This window comes from Varanus komodoensis, unplaced genomic scaffold, assembly GCF_004798865.1.
Source record: "Varanus komodoensis strain SLA01 unplaced genomic scaffold, ASM479886v1 scaffold2, whole genome shotgun sequence".
Classification (NCBI taxonomy): domain Eukaryota; kingdom Metazoa; phylum Chordata; class Lepidosauria; order Squamata; family Varanidae; genus Varanus; species Varanus komodoensis.
The window spans coordinates 50,763,264-50,788,047 of NW_025335568.1; the positions used below are offsets into that span (position 1 = coordinate 50,763,264).

The 24,784-nt window shown below is 38.7% G+C and overlaps 1 protein-coding gene across 1 annotated transcript in view; it reads right to left on the reverse strand.

Moving 5' to 3' along the window:
- PPP1R9A (protein phosphatase 1 regulatory subunit 9A) overlaps positions 1-24,784 on the reverse strand; it is a 145,767-nt gene that overhangs the window by 50,929 nt on the left and 70,054 nt on the right. The window contains exons 4-9 of the mRNA XM_044428439.1: positions 23,254-23,386; positions 22,841-22,961; positions 16,747-16,851; positions 8,176-8,311; positions 4,242-4,310; positions 859-1,014 (exon numbers count right to left, since the gene is read on the reverse strand). Of these exons, the coding sequence (XP_044284374.1) occupies positions 859-1,014; positions 4,242-4,310; positions 8,176-8,311; positions 16,747-16,851; positions 22,841-22,961; positions 23,254-23,386 (720 nt within the window). The remainder of the gene's footprint in view (positions 1-858; positions 1,015-4,241; positions 4,311-8,175; positions 8,312-16,746; positions 16,852-22,840; positions 22,962-23,253; positions 23,387-24,784) is intronic.

The window sequence follows — 24,784 nt, forward strand, 5'->3', positions numbered from 1 at the left end:
AGTAAGCAAATCAGGTCTGGCAGATTTCACAAGGATAGATGAAGATGTAAAGGCAGATAGTTAGCATGAATTCTGCCAGCAGTTTGTTCACATCTTGCAGTACCTCACTTGAACATAACTAGTTACCTGCTTAGTTCTGCAATGAACCATCATTCCTAAAGAAATACCGCCAGATAGCATCATTGTGGAGTTTATTGAGGTAGCAGATAAGGCTTAGAGTACAGGGAAAAGCCCAAAACAATTCTATGTATGTTTGTTCAGAAAAGTCCCAAGTAAAGCTTGCATTGAATTTCAGGCTTAATCTTAATTTAAAATTGGAGGTTATACATTCAGGTATACCGAACAATTACTGCATTATACTGGAAATGAATGAATAAATAAAATAAATAATTATTATTAGAGTTGGTGGTCTCTGATTAAACTTAACAAATTAGGAGAATCAAGTGTTCTGTAATGATTAATTTAACTGAAAAAAGGACAGCAGGATGAATTTAACCTGTGTCAATACATCCAATTTATAACAATTCCTTTAACTGTAAGCAGTATACAACTTACTCCTGGCTAATTCCACTGAAATTAGTGTGACTAAGTAGTTTTAGGAAAACAACTCCAATTAATTGGCATTAGCGTGTTTATGGACCACTGTCAAAACAGCACAGCGTTAGCCTCATCACAATGGACATTAAGAAGAACTGGCAAAATTTGTCTTAAGAAGTGAAGTCTTGTTTAAAGAATTTACATATATTGATTAAAACGGCAGTAGCAAATCAATTAAATGGTTCAAAGAGAGGAAAAATACAATGACCTAAGTCAATACTACTGTCTGAAGACTCACTCACTCCAGGCTCTCCAACATACCTCTTTGAATTTGTGAGCCAGTTTGCTGGTATCCAGTTCCGTTGGGGAAAACATGTCATCATTTTCAGGGAGCTCAAACACTTCAATGGCCATATCACCTCCTGGAAGGACAGGGCCCATGTCATCGTCATCTTCATCTGTGGCATATTCCCCTGTCTTAGAAGCACAAAGTTAAAGCGTTTCGGAGATCCTGTCACTTATGAAAGGCATGGCTTTACTGCATAGAATTTGCACAAAAACCAAACACTTCTAGAGAGATAAATGAGACGAGTAAGTGTGAAATGATAGCAGTGGCAGGAAGCACAAGGTAGAATCTTTTGGAACAATATGACAAGGGAATGCATGTTCTAATACCTAAAGCTACAGCAGAATTCTAATAGCTTGGACTACAGGAACTGCATGAAATCTATTTTTAATTTTTTTTGCACAGGTCCCATCCTTCTTTTATCAAGCGTACAGGTGCATGCACAGGGCTATCCCAAATTAACCTCACAACAATGTTATTAAGTATATGACCAGCTCAGGCATCATTCCTCTTAATGACAAACCTCATGTATACAAACTTTCTGGTACTGTGGCTCAGGCATAGATATTGGTAGTGGCTGTAAAGCCTTGCTCTAGACTCCTATAAGAATAGCCTTTTTTTCTACTGTGAGAGAAGCAGCACTTCACTTTATTTTTTGCAAAGAGAAGACTGGAATTTTGTCCGTATTCCTTGTTCTCCAGCCTGAAGTTAGGAGGAGGAATGCCATCAAAAGCTGCAAGTTGCAGAAAGAAGGAAGGAAACCAGTTGGGGAAATTATTTATTTGCTCTTCCCTCAAAAAAGGAAAAAAAGGCACGTATAATGGTTAGCAAACAATGAAAGAACTGTTCTTCAAGGAGCAAATAAACAAAATCTTCTTGGAAGACAATGGTAGTTCTTCTGATAACCAGTTCTGGGAATCTGTGGCTTCTAGAGACATACAGGAAGTTTTTGGACATACAGACTTTCTTTAAGAGGGCTATATGCGGAAAGTGGCCATGTAAATCTGTAATATCCCAGTAGTTTGCATCAATCTACATAGCTGCATCCAGATCAAAATCTAGGGTTCTCTGGTCAAAGTCAAACATCCTACCCACTAGATCATACAGGTCCTGTTATTTAGGAAACAAATCAGTACTCTTTAAATCCACTCAACTGCTGTGGTACAGAAGCAGATTGCTTCAGCTAATGCCAGAAGATGCTAATGCTATTCCCATAGCTGGAAGGGACTATGGTGAAAACCAGCAATTCAATTTAGCAAAGGCTGTCTGTGCACCTACCAGCTGGCAATGCCAGGCAGCAAGCAAAGAGATGGGTGGAATTGAAATGTTCAAACACCGTGCTTATGTAGAGACCTTAGGTGGCCTGCACAGATGTGATATCATCTTGATAGGCTCTGAGCAGGTCTATAACAGCTGCATCTTCACTGTTCAGGCAGATATCACCTGCATTTTCTGCTTGGCAGCAAAACTCTCTAGTTGTGCAAAATCTCACTTGGTAGGAGCAGTCTAGTACAGCTTGTGTTTCTGCTACAGAAAAATCAGGTATCCATCTTTCCCAGGCTGCTACCCTCCAGACCTGTTTGACTGCAAATCTCATCATTCCCAGCCAGCCTGACCATTTCTGTGGTGGGAACTGCATTGCCATTGCAGGCGGGAAATGATGAGATCCACAGCTGAACATATTTGTGGGGAGCTAGACTGAAGAAAGCTGTTCTATGCAACCTGCTTAAGCAACATTCATTCATTATGGACTTTTCCTCCCCCAAAGACACTGCCAGTATTTCCAGTTCTGTGATCAGGAACATGAGACGCTTTCTTCATAGTTCCCAGCATCACATCAGCCATCTCCTCTGTAGCCTACCATTGGCTTAATTTACAGTCCAGCCTGATATATAATAAGTAAATCAGACCCTGCTTTTAAAAATAGAAAAAATTGAGTGCTCAGATTTACAGCCCATGCTGCATTTCCATGTATAAAGGTTTTAAAAATTTGTTCTGAACAGTGAAAGGAATACCTGCAAAAAAGGATGATTAGCCTGAAAAACAGGATATGAAAAGCTTTAAATAAAGAGGGAAACCAAAGTCGAAATTGTTGTGTTACAATGAGAAATATGATACTACAAACAGAGAGAAGATAAAGCAAAACAGTATTTTCGGATGCTTTATTGCTGTACAAGAATACTGCTTCTAATTCTAAAACGAGATTAACAGGGAGAGCCCATGTATATAGCACTCCTGTATCACTGAAATATAAAAGAAGGACAGAGATTTTGTAAAGTAAATTTGAAAAAGCCCCATGTCCTCTCTCTTACTCATCTTCAAGATATTTTCTTAATTATTATTCTTTTCAGGAGTATGATTGCATCTTATGTAGGTGTGACCAGAAGTAAAATCCACTGAGGTCTATTGGATTCTATCCTGTTAAATCTTAACAGAGATTGCTACAAAAGTTAGTTGCAGAGTTTAACCTGTTAATGAAGGATCGTTAACAATGGACTGGCAACATGCTCAGAGAAGTAAAACGTAGGTATACTTTCACTGAAGGACCTCATCCTTTTTAAGTTTCCACTTAGAAGGCCTAGCTAGAGATTAGGGAGATATGTGAATACCACTGACTCTCCCAAGTGGTATCTAATGAAATAAATATGTGATGTTATAGCCCCCTTTCCAATTTACTAGGTGTCACCTCTAACATGATTATATCAATTCACTTGTTTTCTTGTACATTCCAGTTATAGATTTCAGCTGTAGTAATTAGAACTTATAGGCGATAGACCTGAGGGGAAAGTGATTCACAAGGGCTACATTTCTTTTCATGGGTTCGTGTTTCTATTTAACTGCATCACAATAAGTTGAAGGGTTAAGAGATAAGAGTATGTACAATCAAAACAGTTTAATATTAGAAATGGCAAAAACAAAAACATTGTAATGAAGGTGTCACATATAGAAATAAAAACTTGAATGTACAAAACCTAAACATCATTAAAGATAATTTTGTTTAGCTGTTGATTTATTATAATTAATTGACTAAATGACACATTTCCAGGGAATCTCTGGTAGCTTCTAACTATCTTCAGTGAAGCTAGGTAAAAACTTCCAGCATTTTGTTAGGCAAAAACTTCTGAGTTTAAGAGAAATTTAGATGACTCCAACAACATCCAAATCAATCTCAGACAAACTGACATCTCAAAAAGGGATCATGTTTTGGCTTGCAAGTGAATAAATGAAGAAGGAACTGTTGCAAGACTAGCTGCTTAGAAATTGTGTTGCATTAATAAGCCACACACTAAAAGCCACTATTAAAAATAGTATAGCATAGGAAGCAGTGAATCAGAGACAAATTACTTTCTTCACAAACCTTTTTAAGGTAACAGTTGTTATTTTTACTGAAGTTGCCTGAGGTTCCATGAAATTCTCTCTCAGTACTCTAAAACAGTTGATAACAAACATTAAATAAGAACTCTTCTATGCAATGATATTATGACAAAGAAAGCTTATGCATCTGTTTAGCCTCTACAACAAGAGTATGAAACCTGGTAGACTCCACCTCCCATCACCTTGATCATACAGGCTGAGGCTGATGGGAACTGAAAGGCTTACACAATAGGTTCCAATGGAATCATTTTTCTTTATTGTCCTCCTCCAAGTACATCATTGGCACTAACTCAGGTCCCTTGGAATGGTGAATTGTCGATTTCACCAAAAGAGGGATGTTAAAAGTGCCAAAGACCTTTGTTCCCCTTCAAGAGAAATATGCTGGAAGATGTCAAGGTAGCTTTGCTGGCATTTGCCACCACTTATGTTTGGCTTGCTTTTGTTCCAAAAAACCACTTGTGATTTTGCATATGAATGACATGAACAGTTCACTTATTTATGAATTTATTGTATTTATATCCTGCCCTTTTCCCTTTCAAGAAACTTAAGGCAGCTTAGCAGTTACGTCTTAGTCTCTAGATCAGTCTTCCCCCACCTTATGAGAAACCCATGTGCATTAAGGGAATCAGAAACTGAGAAGTGGATGTGCATGCAAACAATTGATGCATGTAGCTTTTGGAAAATGAAAAAGTGAGCAAATGTATTTGGAGCATGCCATAGTTTTCCATCTTCAATGACAAGCAAAAATACAATTGGGAATATGATATCAAATAACATTTTTAACCAATATCCATAGCAGGCCTGCAAAAAAAACAAAAAAGTTGGAGGAGGAGGCAATGGTTGTATCATCTTCTTACATAGCACCACCTTCAAAACCAATTACAGGAAGATAAAAGTAATCCTCTGCCTGGACAGATAACAGTACTTCTGTGTATTAGCAAACTCTGCTCTTAAAACAGAAGCAGCATAATCCTCCACGAGAAAAAGCAAAATTTAGAGAAGTACAACTCACATCAAGACTAGTATTTGTTCTCAAGGATAAAGGAATAAAAATTAAACTTATAAGCTAAAAGTTCTACAACTGTTTCAGAAAAGAAATTAGCTATGGATTTTTATTATAGAAAAGGATAGATATATTGTTTCTCTAATTTCTTCATCACTAATGCTATCTGCAGAGTTGGAGGGATTCAGGTAACTCACTTTTTTTAGTAACATGCAATTAAGGTAATTTGCATATCATTTTCATGAGCACAGAAAAGTCAGCCTACAGTGAATGGACAGGTTGGCATTTATTCTACAATTTTCTACAATTATTATTCTGTTGAGCCTGTGCAGGCATTTCATCCCTAGGATTATAGTGGCAGGCATCTGACCTGCTGCACTGAGGAGTTTTAGGAATGATCTCTTGTTTTTAAGCTGCTTCTGCCTGCTGTACTCTGTTTGTTTTTTTTAAACCTCAGCAAGAAGGTGCAGAGCAAAAAAGAAATTATTTCTATCTGCAGTGAAAGAAATGAGGGAGGAATGAAGCAAGCAAGCCCCATGGGCTCCCCCTTGGACAAAATCTCTGTTCTAAAGTATTGTTTGAAAAGAGTTTTGAACTCTTATCTTCCAGTGTGACAATCTAAGAATGAATTATGTATTACCAGATAAAGGTGGATCTAATAGCAGGTTGGTGGTGCTATTAGATATAGCTTTGGATATGGCAGGCTTGGCAACCTGTGACCCTCCAGATGATTTGGCCTGAATCTCCAACTGTTGCTTACTATCACCTGTGCTAGGGACTGCAGGTGGCGCAGTGGTTTAAACCACTGTGCTGCTGGGCTGGTTGATCAAAAGGTCGCTGGTTCGAATCTGCACAACTGGGTGAGTGCCCGTTGCTCCGTCCCAGCTCCTGCCAACCTTGCTGTTCGAAAGCATGCAAATGCAAGTAGATAAAAAGGTACCACTTCGGTGGGCAGGTAACAGCATTCCGTGCACCTCGGTGTTTAGTCATGCTGGCCACATGACAACGGAAACTGTCTGTGGAAAAACGGTGGCTCCCTCGGCTAGGAAACGGAGATGAGCACCGCCCCCTAGAGTCAGGCATGACTGGACTTAATGTCAAGGGGAAACCTTTACCTTATCACCTATGCTAGCTAGGGCTGGGGGAAGTTGTAAGCCAGAAGGTCAGGAGGACCACAAGCTGCCCACACCCCTGGCTTATGAAGTCCTAACTGATGTGAAGCACTTTCCGTCAACACTGGTGTGCTAGCAGCAATCCTTTCTGGCAAGAGATTTCATAGTTATTCTTCCTTTGGTAACATCCATACTTGATTTGTGGAATACAATTGTTTACATAAGGGGGCTGCCTCTCAGAAGTGTCTGGAAATTTCCTCTGCTCTAGAATTATACAGGAATTTTATCAACTGGGGATTACTAGAAGCAAACATAGTTGACAAGCCTTTGAAACAAAACGGGCAGCCTGTAGCCCATGGTCATAAGTGGATCACCAGACTTAGATACACCAATCTGGAAGGCTTTAAAACAAATTCATGGAGGAGGAGGTTATCTATGGCTACTAGCCACCTTGGGTATATGCAGACATGCCTGCATAACGGAGTTGTTGAGAAGAATGGACAGAAGAAGGACTTGTACGCATCCTGCTTGAGGGACCCTGTGGACAGCTAGTTTGCTACCATGTGAACAGAGTGCTGGAATATATGGGCCACTGGATCCAGAATGGGTTCTTTATGTCCATCTATTGCTGCCCCTGTAATTTTCTTCTTTGTTCAGTTCCTTGCTGCATTTTGCTGGCAAAGTACTTTTAGTTGTGCCTGGAAATAACTATAATCTTATACAGATCTTTAAGTCATGAGTGGGCAACTTTAAAAGCCAGGAGGAGTCTTTTCAAATGCACACTGCTGACTTTTGGTGGTAAACAGCAATAGTGGCCTAAAAAGGCCAAACTCAAGCTATTTGTAAGACCCCTGGGAGTGTGAAAAGGGTCCTCCTGGCTCCTAAAGTTGCCCACTTGAAGATTTGCATGAGAATCTAGTTATTTCCAGACACAATTTAAAGCACTCAACCCATAAAGCCCTAAAAAGTCTGAGAGCAGGTCGTATTTAAAGAAAAAAAATGCATGTGTCTAGAAATTTGATGACAGCTGGTATTTACCAAAGTTTAGGAACTAAGAAACTCTCCTGACATGATAAATACCAACTGGTATCCATTCACAAGGAACAATCGTCATGTAAAACTGACAAGGGCCATTGCTCAATAGTGAGGCAGATGCTCTGCATGCGGAAGATCCCAGGTCCAATTCCTGGCAACCCCAAAGTAAAGGTCTGAAAAACATCTGCCTGGCACACTGAAGAACTGTTAACAAGGCTAACATAAAGATGTCAGAGAACTCCCTAGGTTACCTATTTTATTTCACCATACGAATCAATGTAAAGCAGCCCATGGAAGGCCTTAAAATTGGGAATCTCCCCCTCCCTCTGCATTTGAAAATATTTATCACATTTGGCTGCTAGTCCGCAATGGTGTCAATTGCACACCTTTAAAAAATTAAGCAGGGTTCTCAGGCCTTCTGGCAAGAGTCTTAAAGCAGCCCAATAGGGCACTGGGGACCACAGACATCATGGACAACATGTGACCCTGGCTGGAATTCAAGAATGCCATTTTTCTGTCCAGTTCCATGGTGAATTTTCTATACTCCCAAAGATCAGTTTTCAATAACAACACTCTTACATTTTTAAAGAGAGATTTATAGTGCACAGCATGACTATGACTATGGCCATGCAGCGCGGAGTGCTTTTTTATCTGCAAAAAGACAGTATCCAACAGCGAATAGATGAAGAATTAGCGAAAGAGTGAAATGCAAGTAGACAAGGAAAGGGAATTCCATGAAGTTACAAGAGGAAGAGCAAACATGTTACCTCATCATCATCTGCATCATACTGTGCATAATGCTGTTCCAAAAGTTCTCTCTGGCGCCGTTCCTGCTCTAGGGTCTGGCTAATCAACTGAGCCACTTCACTTACTTGTCCTGGTTTTTCTCTGCCAATTATAAACCTGAGGAGAACATCAGTGGACAAAAATCATTTTCCTTCTTCTCCTCATACACTAAATGCCCTAATACAGCAAAAGGTCATGTAGCACCTCATGTAGCAGGTTTATTATGGCACAAGCATGAATGCAGAACAATAAATGCCAAAAGCAAATAAACTGATTTACATCTACAGTAAGTGAATGGTTGTTTGGGACTGTGTTGCGAGGAATGCAAGTCTGATTAGAAACCATGAATGCATGTTTTCATTATCACTGGTTTGGGAAGTCATTAATGATCCAGAATAATGTGATTGCAGAAATGTTATAATACAGATGATGTAAATACATTTTGCAAAAATGTAGGGGTTGGTGGGATTATCTAGGAAGGAGAGTAGGTGAACTGAGTGTACCAGTGAGAGGAGGGAACTTCTCGTTGGTACGTCCTGTTCTCCCTGTAAGAGCAGGAAGAAGCAACAGTTGGGCTTACAAAAAGAGGCACACTGGGAAGAGATACAATGGTATTTTTCCCCTTTCAGAAACCCAGATATTAGCCTTCAGACCAAGTTTTAGGTTCTTATTGGACACTTGGATTTTTGCACTCCAGGTTATTACACGAATGCATATGCTTCCCCTTAATGCTTTAGAAATGCTTTGGGCTTAATTTAAACGGATAAATATGTAAAGGAGTAGGATAGCCCTTAGGATAGCCCTTATCTTAGATATCTGTGACTTTATGTAGCAAATCAAAGGAGAAAAGATATTTTAAAGGACAGAGCAAATGCTATTACATATTATGGCTTGGATCCAATGGGCCGTGCAAGGAGCCCTACACACACCTAGCAGAGGACCATTTCTAAGGACCCCCATCTGAAGAGAATCCTCCTGTAATGTATTTCACACTAGCTGTGCAATGCAAAGGCCAAGGGCAGCAGTTCCCAAGGCAGCATGTGGAGGGCAGAGTACAGCAGAGGAACAAAAGCCTAGTACCGGTCTGGAAGCAATGACATGTACCTGAAGCAACCTGTGGACCCCCACCAACCCTTTAGTTGCCCACAACGAGAATGCTCAGATAATTCCCCCATTATTTAACAGCATGAATTAACAGGCAAATGTTACAGAAAAGCCATTTTCTCTGTATTTTCTTGAGAACATTTATATTGTCCCTGGATTATCTTAGAGGGAATAGCTACTACAATTTCTTTCCTTTGCCTTCATGAAGGCACATGGGTCTAAATGTACCCAGGCTGCAAGTCTTGTGGATACTGGAACATCATGTAATTCAATCAATAGTCTGTTAAATCACAAGTGCAAAGAAGGATTTTTAAATGACTCAAAGTGAGAACTGTATTTTACTAAGAGGCTATGAAAGCTAGTAGAAATTTACAGAGAAAAACATTTTCTGTATCTGCTCTCTACAGCAGCCTTCCCCAACTTGTCACTCTCAAATCTGTTAGACTACAAGTCCCATCAACAACAATGGGCACAGCCACCCCTGGGTGTTAATTGGTCATGCTTGCTGGGAATGATGGAAACAGAAATCTAATGCACCTGGGAAGAAGCAGTTAACATACAACCATATCACAGAGTTGCATGTACTGACTACCTAGTAATTACTGAGGGTCACTTTCTTGAAAATTACTTCATAGGTTTATTTAATTTATGTCTCCTACCTTGCTGTCATGGAACATGGAGTGAGAGACACAGATCTTAATTTCAGAAACTTTCCTATGCTATGGGATAGACTGCTTGATCTGAGAGGCCAGTGCTGGAATTCCTCAAGGGCAGTTAAGATTCTGTGTAAATCTGCAACACCAAGACCTCAAGAGCATCCCCTTTGTTGTGTCATTTGTCAGACATGAAGTCTGAGAGAAGTAGGCAAGAATGCAATACAGGACAGGCACAGTCCTTGATGAGGGCTTCCAAATGCGAAAAATAAGTATCTGAATTGACCTCATCTGAAATAACTCAGAGACCAAATAACTAGGTACAGGGTACATACAAGACTAGGGGAAATCCATGGCAGTCAATATATTCACTTGTACTACACCTGTCCCTCAAAGGTCAACAAGATCCTACAACATAAAGTCACACTGGGGAGATGGAAACCTGATTTGTTTCTTCAGCCTCCTCTCTCCCCCTCTCTCATGCACATATGCACGCACAACCTCACTAACTTTCAGTCGCTTCCCTTCTTCTACACCTCAGGCCTCCAAGTGCAGCTTCTCTTCCCACTAACTGAATCAGTTCTGCCAAATGAGAGACCAGACCTTTTTCACATGATAAAAAACAAGGAAGACAATGGGAAGGTTCATGTGTCATGCAAAACCACCTTGCAAATGAGTCATGGTGGGCTGGCTGTTCACTGAGTAACTCACAATGGTGCCGGCAGACGTCTCGAAGCCTTGTCACGGTTTGTTCCCAAATCACTCACTCTCCCCACTGCAAGCAGGTGTTCAGGGGACCTTGCAGGAAAATTCCCATCCTGTAATCCTTTGCTCTGCTGCTACATCAACCGCCTTTTTACTGTCTGTCTACGGAATGCTCTCAGTGCATCCTGCCTTTGCTGGCTCCCAATGCCTACTCTGATTTCTTAGAAATTGTTTGCAAAAATTAAGTTGTTAAAACCAAACCTAGCTTGGCAACCACAGATCATCCCTCCAAGGTGCTGCTGGGGCCTATCCATGGTTGTCAAAATGAGAGTTGCAAAAGAGACAAGAGTTTTCAGGGGAAAGTAATGTCACAAACCAAAAACAGTTTGTAACTGCAGCAGGGATGGGAGACAACTCAGTCCTCCTGGAGACTGGGAAAGTGGGGGAAAGAACCCATGGTAAAACCCAACTGTCGGTTGGGCATACCATCAATGATCAGCTCACCAAGACTTAATGACAGAATGCATCAGCATGACTAGAGAATGCACCCTGTCTCTCAAAACATATATTCACTCAAATTGTTTCTTACTGAAACAATTAAGAACAGATACATCCACATTGGAGCCCCATTCAAGTGAACAGACTGGGCTGCTCTTCCAGAAGCCTCTTCCTCACATGTAAAAACCTATTTGGCCCTGCTTGACTGTGGGGCCTCAATAATGAAGACCAATTTGTTCCAGACTATCAATAGAAACAATACTTTAAAGCAGCTTACACTCAAAATATAGATTTGTACTGGTAGAGAACAAATTTCTACTATATTTAAATATATTCCAGGTCTGATTATGCAGATAGAAGCTTGCATAAAAGATGCTTAATGTTCTGAATCACTGCCTGAAAGAGTAGCCACCAAAGAATAAGAACATTTCAATAACCCAGCTAATTATATACTTATTATTGGTTCACTAGAACTAGATATGTACTTTAGTAATGGCAAGATGTTATTGAGAGACAGAAAGTATAATAAACTCTTAGGAACATGAAGATCAAAGGCAGAGTCCACCAGCAAATGTTCTTATGTAAATCCTATTGACCTGAATGGGTGCTGTGCAAGAGTATGTCCCAAAGTGAATGTGCTAAATAAGACAAATGCACACATTAAAGAGTGTGAGTGTGCGTGTGTGTGTGTGTGTGTGTGAGAGAGAGAGAGAGAGGCCACCCAAATAAAAGAAAACCTACATGGAGCATTTGGAGATAGTTCTTAATGGCTTCCAATACTTTTTAAAAACTAAGCATTAAATTGTGGTTAAACTACGTCATTTCCAACTATATCTATGGGAGATATTGTCAATGCCATGCATATCAGGTATCTCTAAAAGGCACGATGCCCTGTAAACATGGGGCTCGAAAGAGGTCTAATTCTGATTTCATAGCTGGCAAGGCAACAAGAAACACATTAAATGAGCATTTTGGTGCAACAGAAAACAGGACTGCTTCAGGGGAAAGCAGTTAAGTCCTTGATATAAAGAAGATGCAGAATGCAAGCACAGCATTCTGTGCAACCACCAGAAGATAGTTTGATGGGGAAGGAGATTTATGGCACAACAGGGGAAACTTAATGATAACCTCAGGAAGAATGATAAGCTGGATTATCTTAAACAACCCTGTACAAAATATACTGAGGCAGAACAGCTCAGTTTATATGAAGGGCCCTGGAAGAGTGTCTGCTTAATGATTAATAACCTAACTAAATACTATACAAATACAGATGATATTTGGAACCCGACAAAGATGCAGGAGGAAAGACATGTGTATATAGAATGATGTTTTGCACTTTTCAGGAATGAATTCAATTAGAATAAATTCTATTACAGAAAATTTTATAGAAATGAATAAATCCAAACTATATAACCCGAACCAGCAGAATGCACTCTTTATATTAGGAGATAATACATCTGTAACAAATATGGAAAGCAGAATGATGAAACAAAAGCCATCTGTCACAGGAGCTTTGCATTAATCAAAAACAGTACTGAAAATTAACTCAGAAAGAATGCTGGGGTCAGGATATCCAGCTCTGAAAGCCATACAGAGCTGGACATGGTGGCTCACCACTCATATCATATAGTGTAAATATATTTCTATTTACAGAAAACCACCTTAAATTTGTAATAACCTAGTTGAAATCCAAGAGATATGCCATTAATTTTTATCTTCCTCAAAAGTATGAAATGCTGCTGCCTGCAAGAAAAGCATTTCCAGTTAAACAGGCTAAGCCTTTTATTTATTAATTCTACCTAACATATAAAGGAGAAAAGATATTTTGATGCAGAAAGTTGGGCCAGTTTCCTGTGACAAAACTAGAGTGGATAGGGAAGGTAAAAGCCACAGTTTTGTTTCTTTACTGTGTCAGCTGAAGACAGTTGAGCTATATTATATCTGGAAGCTACAACGAAGCATCTATTCTAGGTCACTGACTTCCATTGTCACGACCACTCAAAAACACTCATGAAGCCTGGCAGGAATCAAAGACACTAAACAGTAGTACCATGTAGGCTTTCCAAAGTGATATTGACTGAATTACTACAGAAAAATCAAACAAGCAAGCTGCAATTTAACTTCTTTTAAGACTTTCTTCTGCATGATTTATCAAATATAATTTCTCATATATGAAACGCCTTTGATCTCTGTTTGGTAAAGAAGAAAAAGGAAAGCACATTTAAGGAGGCAATTACCAATGACACTGGAAATTAAGTGTGCCCACAAAACACATCTCTAAAATATAAATGGAAAATAGTACTAATAGAAACAAATTACTTAGAGTTTATTTGATGTTGCAGGTTACAGAGCCAAGTGGAAATGGAAATGTAGGTATTCACAATACTTGGGTGATCATGCCTATCAAAGTAAATATGGAGAATTTCTGCTTGCTGATCTTCACAACCACCAGTCAGTGATGATGCTGGAATACTTTGTATTTCCACTGGCAGCACATTGTGGGAACCTGAAGGTCAAGAAGCACTGCACCAAGAGCAAACCTTTACTTCTACACATTTTATGTCATTAATGGCATTAATTAAGGTGCCAACAACCTCTCCCCACTGGCTACAGCTGTGGAGAAGAAAGGAATGTTATTCCAGACATTTTCCTAAGCATAATCTAAGGCCTCTGATTACCTGCATTGCTATGGGAGTAACTGAATCCAACAGGGTGAAGGCAAGGGAGATTGATCCTCAGAGAACACCTTTCCTATAAAGAGGTTGCAGCTATACAGTTGACTTATAGTTGTCACTTTATGCCTATTAAGCAGTGTGAAGACTTAGAACACTGGAGTGGAGTTAAAAAGCATTGAGTACAATGTTCACTGTGCAGTGTTATTATATATAGCTAACCTATAGGTTACAATAACAATGGACACGTTCCTTGGAAATTTAGATAATCCTGTTTTGTGTTGTGCTGTTTTATTTTGTTTTGTAATACTCTTGTAGCTCAGCTTGGAAGGCCAAAACACTTACTACTCCAAGAATCAGCACAGAATCTTACAAGCCCAAGCTGCAAATCAGAAAGCATGAAACTATTAGAATTAATCTGCTAGACCAAATCAAAGATCCATCAAAGCAAATATTCTGCTGCTGCAATAACTAGACAGATTCCTCCAGGAAGCAAAAAACAGCAAATAGTAAGGAAAACCATTCTGTTTTTCTTAGGCGTGTGGTAATGAGCAGTACACTGCCTTTTAACATGAAAGTACTATTAAGGTATAATGGCATATGGGTATTGATAGACCAATGTGCCATGATACTCTTTATAAAGGCTACCTAAGCTCATGGCAATCATCACAGCATAGCAGTACAGTCCAAAACTAATTATACATCCTGTAATAAAGGGCTTCCCTTTGGTTGTCCTGAATCGCCTGCCAAACAATTTTATTTGATGACAGTATATTTAGAGTTTGGGAGTGGGGGAATTAGAAAATACCTCCCTCTCTTTTCTGTTTAGTCCCCTCACTAAGATTTTTAAAACTCTGACATTCCCATACCCTATGGTTATTTTTGTTAAACAAACAAACAAACCCTTCAACTCCACTGTCCCAATCATTTTAATTGTCTTCTCCTGCTAGGCAATAACTTTGGAAACCAGAAGTGCATGCAACATATGAAATGTGGGCACACAATTTATTTATTTAGTAGCATTATTATCCTTGCTGTTTTATTTTCAATCCATCTTTCTTTTTTAACCATTTCAGTAGCAAACATCAATTCCTGCATTTCAAATCCTGCTTGCACAGATATCTGAAAGTGCCATAAATGCTCATGTTTCAGCTAAAAATACTAGACATAAAAATTATTGCCAAGGGAGAAAATTTACCTTCCAAAGCTGAGAGATGCTTTCACTGAAGGCATTTACTTTTCCCACACATTTTATGAAGTACAGCTGCATGAAATGTAGCTGAACATACCCTCACAACCTTAAGTAGTTTACAATAAAACTGCATCTCTCCTGGACTTAAAATAGTCCTGCCTAGGTAACCAGTCTAGACTACTGCAAAGTGCTGTTCATGACGCTGTCCATCTAAAAACAACATCTAGTCCAAAATATAGCAGCCAGGTTATTCACTAAGGTTTATCAAATATAACTTATTTCACTAGTGCTAAAAGATCTTTATTGGCAGCTGGTTCCCTCCCAGTTACAATAAATTCTAAGTTGTAACATATGAAACTGCTCATTCACTGAGGTCACTTTCTGCAAAGGCCCATTTTCTAGCATCAGGTAAGTGACATCTGAGAATAGAATCTTTCCTGTGCTGGCACCTTGCTCCACAGGCAAACTCATACGGTGCCGACTTTTTGGGAGCAGACTGGTTTGATTCTCTTGGCTATTTTCTTGAGCATTTGATGGACTATCCAGACCTTTGAGTCCTTTTCAAGGTGTCAGTTTTAGCAAGACACTTGCTCACATTGGGAAACTATATTTGCAATCAAATTAATCTAAGCAGAATTCCTGTTTGGACCTTGCAGCTCTATTATCAAGGTCAGAATCAAGAGGGTATTAGCAAGGACGTAAGTATTGATGCTGTATGTGTGACCCTTATATCTGAATAGGGCTTTGGATACAGACGACATGGTTGTAAACTACTCTAAACCCATCAGTTTGTGAGGGTTAACAAATAAATGAATGATCCATGTTATTGTTCTTTGTGTCTTCTACTTGAATGTAGGATTTTGCTGATAGGGTTGTCTAGACTGGGCAAGGCTTTTTTAAGTCCAGGAGAGATGGAGTTTTCTTGTAAAACACTTGAAGGCTTTTTAAAACAGAAATGTAGGTAAAGTTATTTTAAATAAATAAATAAACTTGAAGTTTAAACTAAGAAGTTCAAAAGAGCAAGAAACAGCTCCCTTGTCCATTAAGCCCACAAGTTTCTATGTTTTACTATGTGTCAAATTATGCCAGTAATATATGGGGACTCAAGTGGCTGTTAGATGATAAAGGAAATGCACATAGAAGGCTATACCAGAATAAATAACATGCAGTATCACCATTCATAAAATTAGGGTATAAGAACCTTTAATCAAAGTATGCATTTCTGGGATAAGAATTTTTGTAAAAATATGCAAACTGGCTTTTGAATATTACTACCTAATTCTGACACTAACTTATGCAGTTGGTTTTACTGAGAAAGCTCTGCATTCTTAAGATGACTACAAATGACAGCCTAGGAGCTTACAGAAATGTGAGTCTCCTAAAAGGAAAAAAGCAGAAATGAGAGATCCTTATATTAAGCACATCTGACAATAGAAAGTAACAACCAACCGAATTATGCCCAGCATTCTCAAATCAAATGGATGCAGATGGCACCCATCTGAATTCAACTTCATGGAAAAAGACCTCTGAGAAACCGCTGGGCTCCCCTTGATTATTTTCCTCCCCTTGAGCCTTCTCATTGATGGACGTGATCTACTGTGACTAAGACAGCTGTGATCATAAATGTGTTTTCAATCTGTCTACTTACAATCCAGCATTTGAATTATCAGACAATATTGCAAGTGTACCAGATTTTAAAAGTTCTCCATAAGGATGTTGCAAAGTTACCTGACTTTTCCTTTGGTATTTCTGAGAACAGTCGCAGCAAAATTTTGTGTGACACCGACCAGACTGATCCCATCTACTTCTACAATTTGGTCGTTTACTTGGATCCTTTCAGGGAGAATAAAAAGAATGGACAAAATCTAAGTGATAGATGTTCAAGAAACAGATTAAAAAGCCAGCAGCAACCTTTTGTTAAAAATGCAAATTAGAAGGAATAAATAACTTATTCAGTTACAAATGTATACATCTTGTAATCTACTTAAGATGCATGGAGTGCAGCTACATTGTTTCAGGGCAGAAATTACCTTCTGAATTCAAGACACACATTTTTGAACTAGCTTTCCCTCTTGTTATGATGGGGAGTCAGAATACAAAATGTTCTACTTCTGCCACTTCCTAAATATAGGTGTATGAACTCTGGACCATTAAATCAGGGATGGGGATTTTGTGGCCCTCCAGATGTCACTGGACTACAGCTGCCATCATTCTTGACTCTTGAGTACACAGGCTGGGCTGACGGATCAATAACCTCTGATAACATCTGAAGGACCACAACTTCTCTATCCCTGAAACAAACAAACAAATAAATAAATAAAAATCCAAATTCTGCTTTTGTGCATGTAGGCAAGAACCAAGGGTCAAAAACCACAAAAAAGTGTTTCTGTATGGTGGGGCAGCAGAGGAAGCAGAACACTATATGGTATTCAGTTGCATCCTTATTCGCAAAGCGTCTTACCCAGCTTCCCTCTGGTTTGTACAATTTTGTCACTGAACTGCTTGTGGCTGGGCAGTACAACCCATTCCAGGCATCCATGCAATTCTCTGTTCCACATGGCAAGTCACATTTGAAGCAACTTTTTGTGCAAGAGACTTTGAAGAGACTTTTTGTGCAAGGCAAAGTGACAAATCCCACTGGACATGACTAAAAGAGCTCTTTTACATCTTCAGTTTTTCACTACAGCTGGTGATAACAATGACAATTACTATGACTTAAGAAAGCAAAGCATTCCACAGTATGGAAGCAAAGAATTAATAAGAACAAAACCTTGCTCACAGTCTAAGCAGCTTACTAAATGTGAGGAAAAGATAAGGAAAGACAGCACAAAAGAAAAATATAGCTTGGTGTGTTTCTTGAAGAGGATGAACTGGATTATGCAAATATTGGGAGGCAAAGAAAACGGACAGAAGCATGGACAGAAGCATGAGACACTGGGTTCCATCTAATGCTACTTTAATTTAAGACCCATTATTTTCAGAGGGAAAGCCCTAAGAAGGACTGACTTTGCATACAACCCATTAAGTGTAAATTCTGGTACAAGGTTCTAAGGAAAGTTTCTGAAGAGAAATTTAAAAAGAAAACATAAGCAAAAGAGCAGAGTGGAAGGCTTTAAAAATAGGAAGTGGAATTTATATAAATGAACATGGTGTGATTTTAAAATGAACCAGCACACAGAGAGAAAGGAAGGGGCAGAACATGATCATACTAATGAGCAAGGAAGATGAAATGAGAAGAATGAAGATAAGACCTGAGATCATTGTGATTTTAAATGAAAGGCGGAACTTTCTGGATTCTGGATACTGTAGTTAATACGAAAGTTTTCTTTTGTGCAGCAAGCATACAGAATAAATTTGTAAAATAATATCTTTCCTGGTTTACACCAGGATTAAACATTCATTTTGCACTTGCTCAATTATGAACTAAGTACTAATAATGCAAAAGACATGCCAAAAATGTACAGGATAGTAACACAGTCTTCACCCAAGTTACTTATAATCAAAATAGACCTGAGCTCCTATATTATAGATGGTGAGCACTGTAAAAAAGAGCTATTTACAAAAATAGGAACAATACAATGCAGCCAGGGTCTTCTTTTAACTACTTGCCACAACAAGCTGTTGCAAAGAAAAAAAGTGGCCTGTCACTTCAGCTGTTGGTAGTTGCTGCAGAACAAGCTCTGAGAAAGCCCCATGTCAAGATCTGTACATAGGGAGACCCAAACAAATTTCGGGTTGCATGCTGCACGCTTGCATTAAAGGTAATATTAAACTACACTGTATTACGTGACTGTTAAAACAGTAAAGGAAGAGATTCGTATTCTGCAGTGCCACAGACCACCATGACTTAAGCAAACCAGATCAGAGGTGATCATACAAACTGTATCAGAGGCTTGCCTAAAGCCACCTGGTGAGCTCACAGCAGGGGTGAGAGTCAAACCAGATTCACAGTTCCCTTGCTCTGCTACACTAGTTCTCTTACTTGGTATTCTAATCAAAGTATTTTTAAAAAGCAGTCTTTCTTGAACATTAGTATCCAGAGCAAGTATGCCAGAATCGTATGTTCAGCAAATTTATGCGATACAAGTCATTAAATCAACTCAGTAGCTGCTTGTATTCTGGGGAATAATCTTCAAGCCCTTTAAAATGTCCTCCAAAATGAATTTTCTCCCATGGTCTGGTTTGTCAATCCCAAAGATTATGTTTAAGAGCACCAAAAACAAAATGTCAACTTACTTCATTTGTCACGAGTTTTATTATTAAATGCCGTAATAACAATAATATCAATAACCTTATGGAATGGAAGCCTAGATCCTAATATGTTAATTTAAGCACAACCCTATGCTACTTTAGACAGAAAGCTTTTCTATCTAGACTTGCATAGGATTATGCCCTACAGGAATTTAATAGGAGGACAGTTTCCCAACCCACTGTTTCTACATAATCCTTCCTGGGACCTCTGAAGACAGTAGGGGAATTGCCCCAAACCATGCCTGAATCACCAAACCACATTCTCTCCAGGCAAGTTCCCTGACCCTCTGGAAAGAGGCTTTCCATTAAGCACAAGTGTCAACGGGAGCGAATGGCAAATTTTCCCCTTATGACATACTTCATTAAACTTCCTTCTTCTAGGTCAGAAATCAACCTAGTTGGCTGAGATGAAATAACCAGAAATCTAAAGAGACAACTATTTTTAAATGTGATAATTGCAATAACCACATAACCAGCTCTGTACTTGGGAACCTTATGTCAATCAAACCAAAGACTGTAAAATAGAGCTGGCTATTACATTTATATTCCATATGCCTCCAAAACTGTAAAGTCACTTGGTTTTAGCTGTTTTATTAAACTACTGCTTGCATGTGGCAGGGTGTGCCTTATTCACTCCTATCATTGCTTCTGGTACTGTATAATCTGGTTACTGTGGTTCATCTGTAAGGGGGTTAATTTGTGCACAATCTTGCCTCAGGGAAGGGAGCTAGACTGGATGACTTTCATGTGCCTTTGAACCCTATAATTTTGTGTAACAAAAATCAGCAGACAAACAAGTAACTGTAATCCATGTTGTTTATGCTGCTTCATTCTCTCATCTCCATTGTTTTCCTTTCCAGTTGGGAAGTAATCTTCATCTTTTAATTTTTTGAGGCCAGGTGCTCTATAATAAGATGCTGCCTATCCTATGAACATATGTATGTTTTACAAATGTATGAAGTCATGCATCTTATGGTTACTACCTTCCAAGGGAATATGGTTGCACTATTTTTATGCAGATCCATACATTTGGCATTAATTTTCAAAATAGGTTTTCTCTTATCCACTCCTGATGCAGCATATTCCATCACACGGAATCTGTTTTTGTTATTCATTGAACAAATTGTTTGCATGGAAAATAAGTGATTGCATAAGTAGGTTATTTATTTATTTATTTACTTACTAAAAACTTTTCTAATCTGCCCACTACAAACATCTTGGGGCAGCTTGTTAGCGTTGTCCTATTAGCTCCTGATGTACAGTATCCATAAGTTTATGCACACACAATTCTAGGTAGCTCATTTTTATCTAATATTTTGAAAATCAGTTCTTCAATAGGCAAACATGTTTCAAGAACTATCAGAACGAGACACGTTTTTCCAGTTACAAAAGGAGGTATTTGATCTTCCTTGTCAACTTCCTTTTTACCACTTCATTTCCCAAATTATTGTACAAAAGAAATGAGATTCCTAACTGTTAATATATTAAGGTTATTGGGCACAATATACCAGGAAAGTCTCTTCTGCAAACCCCAGTGAAATGAATAGCAGCAACAAAAAGTATATACAGTGCACTCATGAAACATCTGGGCAGTAGAGTTTCTCACCGGTTTGTGCCCAACATTTTCTGGGCTGGTTAGTGTGTTTGTGTGTGTGTGTCTTTAAATATAAAAGTTAAAACAAGAGTATAAGAATATTATTTAGGCTTTTTCCAAACTGTGTCATAAAATATAATTCACTTTAAACACTGAAAATACTTGAAAAGAACCTGAAGACAAAAAACGGTCCCTGAAAAACTATTAATTCAGAATTGAATTTCAAGGAGTTATTTTCAGTTCTGCTTTCCTACTTGTTAATGCCTTCCTCCTGTTTGACTCATTTTTGGAAATCATTGGGTAGATTGGCATCATTTCTTCTACCATGATTGTTTTTTTTTTGTAGGCACTGAATAAGGAAGATATTTTCGTATCCAAGTACGCCTAGGCAGCTAAAATCTAATTATACTGCTACTGTTGGGGGAGAGGGGTGAAGCACTTTAAGAGAGTCAATGCTTTAAAAAGATTTTTTTTCTGCATTTTATCTTTAGCCAGATAGCTGGAATTTTCTGTAAATCTGCAATCCTTGCTGATACAGGGAGGCATTTATTCAGGAGTGAATTGAATACAGTCCATGGTTGTGCTTTATATAAAAGTTACAGAGACAGGTCTTTAACATAAGAAATTAAATTTCATGTTTCATTGTATTAGTCAGAACATGGGCATAATTACTTTCTTTCATTACAAAAATGAAAATCATTATGCGTTTTTGCATAAGAGTTCTTAACATTCATCCTGTTCTCTGTGAAAAGCACACAACTGGGACATAATTCTAGTCCACTCTAGACATAAAACCAATGCAGTGAGGATCCCCTTTCCCTTTCCACAGGCACACATGTAGACATGTACATCATGTGATGATCTATTAGGAGGTCTATACATGCCTCCCATATCCTTGTCCAGTCTCCTTTACAAGGTGTTACTCCTGCTTGGCCACCCAACAGACTTCCACCAGCATGAAAGGGAGGGTTGGATGGGGGATATGGGGGCCACGTAGGCCTCCCATTCCCCAGTAGCTTTTCACGATGTACACACATATACAGATTTGGAAAGGGGGAACATAAGAACACACAGTTCACAGATTCATGGGGGATGCACTTCTGGTGACCAAGACCATGTTCCTTTTATTCCCTTGGGCTGCAGTTTACTGAGACTGGAGAACATTTCAACTAGGTGATTTGCAGGAGGGTAAGGTTGCCTGGTATCTCACAGATCTGTTCTGTTTCACTCCTGAATAAAGAAGTATTTCACAGCCTTACAATTTAGTATATTCATTTATATCTAGGTATCTGTATAAACATTGGGCCTCAATAATTCACTGACAATGTACAATCATTGTTTGCTATAGATTCAGTAAAACTCTTCTGGTTATTATGGGAAAATAGCCTAACTGTTTTGATACTCTTATGATGTAATCAGTGAATTCTAAGCTACTTCACCTTGGGTCTTGCCCTCTCTTTCTAGACCCATGTGATATCCTTTCATTCATCATTGGTCTCCAGACATGATGCTATCTGTGATATCTGATAATGCATACTCCAGCATGCTTTCATCCAATCCTGGAGTCTGAGATAATCACTTTGAAGCCTTTGCATCATAAGAACATTGTTGACTGTTCGGATAAAAGGCCTATCTGATTGAATCTCAGCATAGACTTCAGGCCTGTACTAAAATCCAGATGTGTGGTGAAGCCAAAAGGGTCACTCCTGAACAATGCACACTTGTCATTCTGTTCCTGTCTTAGGGCTAGCTTATTTACCATTCATTTAATATAGCAGTTTATCAAACAACAACAATATGTGACAAATGTTGAGGACTATTCAAAGTTTGAGTAGTTTTTACATTTTAGAAATCCATGCTAGGAATCTGGATGTGTCTCCAAGTTTTCAGATAAAAACATGCCCAAAATATGCCCAGAATTTGTATTTTAAAACAATCACAATCATGATCATAATTGCATACTGAATGTTTACTCACCTGCCATCTCTTTCTGCTGCTCCACCTTCTGTTACTGTTTTGACAAATATGCCCAGTTTTTCAAGGCCTGCGTCTGCTCCAACTCCCATTCCAATAATGCTGATGCCAAGACCATCTTCATCTGAGAAGCAGATAAGCAAAGAGAAGGGCATTGGATCAAAAATTTTCCAACTTAAACAATATTGCTGGTCCTATTCTTTCTCAATTTGAGTAAAAATTTCCACAAAATTTTAGCTTATGATAAATATGCTGAAAAAGCTTAAAATCTACACACTGTCATTCTACAGAAAGTTCTTCCTAACAGGGATGCATAGGGAATCATTTTAGGAAAGTGCTATAATTCTACTATATGTCTGAGCAGTCCTTTATATATTTCAAAAGTCCTGCAGCAAAGCACTTGTAGATTGCATTACCTTTTTCAAGTTCTACTGGGAAAAGCTCAAGCTTCTCTACACGTTTTTCCAGTTCATACTCTGCTGATGCAGCCACTGGATCGACCTCATCATTTCTCCTGTCATAGTCTTCATTAGAGTATGTATTAAAAACCTGAAAAGATAACAATAAGAACCAATTAATCTCCATAGGTCTACTAATAAAACCTACCACCAAACTAGCGGAGGATTATTGCATTCATGGTCTGCTTCCACACTCATGGAAGATCTGGTTGGACTTGGACACTGTGGAAAACAGCATACTAGACTAGATAGACTTTGATTTAAGCCAGCAAGGATCTTATGTGCTTAAAGGAAATACTTATGTGCACATATATTTGCTTATCTTTCAGTATGACATCATGAGTTACACTGGGGCTATTATAAATTGCTTCTAGTCACTTAAATAAGGCAGTTCCTGCCCACGCTTGGCTTATTTCATGTTTTACACTGACAAAAACTCGAATTCTCTGGACACTGTAGAAGTAAATATAAAATATAAACAATAATTAAAATAGCAACATAAAACTAGTGGCAAAGGGAAAATACAACACAACACACAAAAACAAAAGTGAAACCAAAAGCAAATATCCAAAAGTTCTACAAACAGTTCTTAAAAGGCTTCACTTTTTACTAGAGTCAGGAATTCTACCAGCTGGAGCCAGCTGAAAAATGGTGGCTAGGGGAAGTGGACATATGCTTACTACTAAAATGAACAGTGTGCTTCTAGGCATATTTGCAGCCCATGGGCAAATAGGCACACTGTCATTTCCCACAAAATCCATTCCTAGTTTCCACCCCTTCCTGGCTGTTCATCATGGAAGTGAGAAATAAGGTATGGCAACCTCTCCTGTGCAGAGTGCAACTGTTTCCTGGATCAGTCTGGACCTGACTTATGTATGACATATTCACTCATAATTGCTAATGTTGAAGTAAAACTGAAACTAGTACTATGTTAACTGTTTGTTTCCGTTAAGAACACAGGAACCATGTTGTATCAGACTCAGGGCCCATCTAGTCCAACATTCAGCTCGCAGAGTAGCCAACCAGTTGCTTATAGGAACCCACAAGCAGGACATGAGTGCAGGAGCACTCTCCTTCCCAATCTGTACTCACAGACCCACATTCATCCTTTAATGAAATACACTGTTCACATAGGTGTGAACTGAACAGATAAGCAGAGCAGAGGATGCTACAGTTACCTCAGCAAAAGAAAATTAAAGGGCTGATTTAAGATATATCAGCTCTTGTTAGGTATATATCCCAAAATTGTGTTCTTTCATGTGTAGTCACTTTTTGTTAGATATTTGCTACTGGTTAGTTTTACAAATATTCCAATAAAAGGATTTGTACTGAAAGATTTGAGTGGGCCCGAATATAAATAATATTTAACACTAATTTAACTCCCCCGAAGCAAATATTTCAGTTCCAGTGTTATGTGTCATCAAGTCACCTCCATCTTATGTTGCCTCTATGAAAGAACACCCTCCAAATGTCCTGTCCTTCGTAGCTC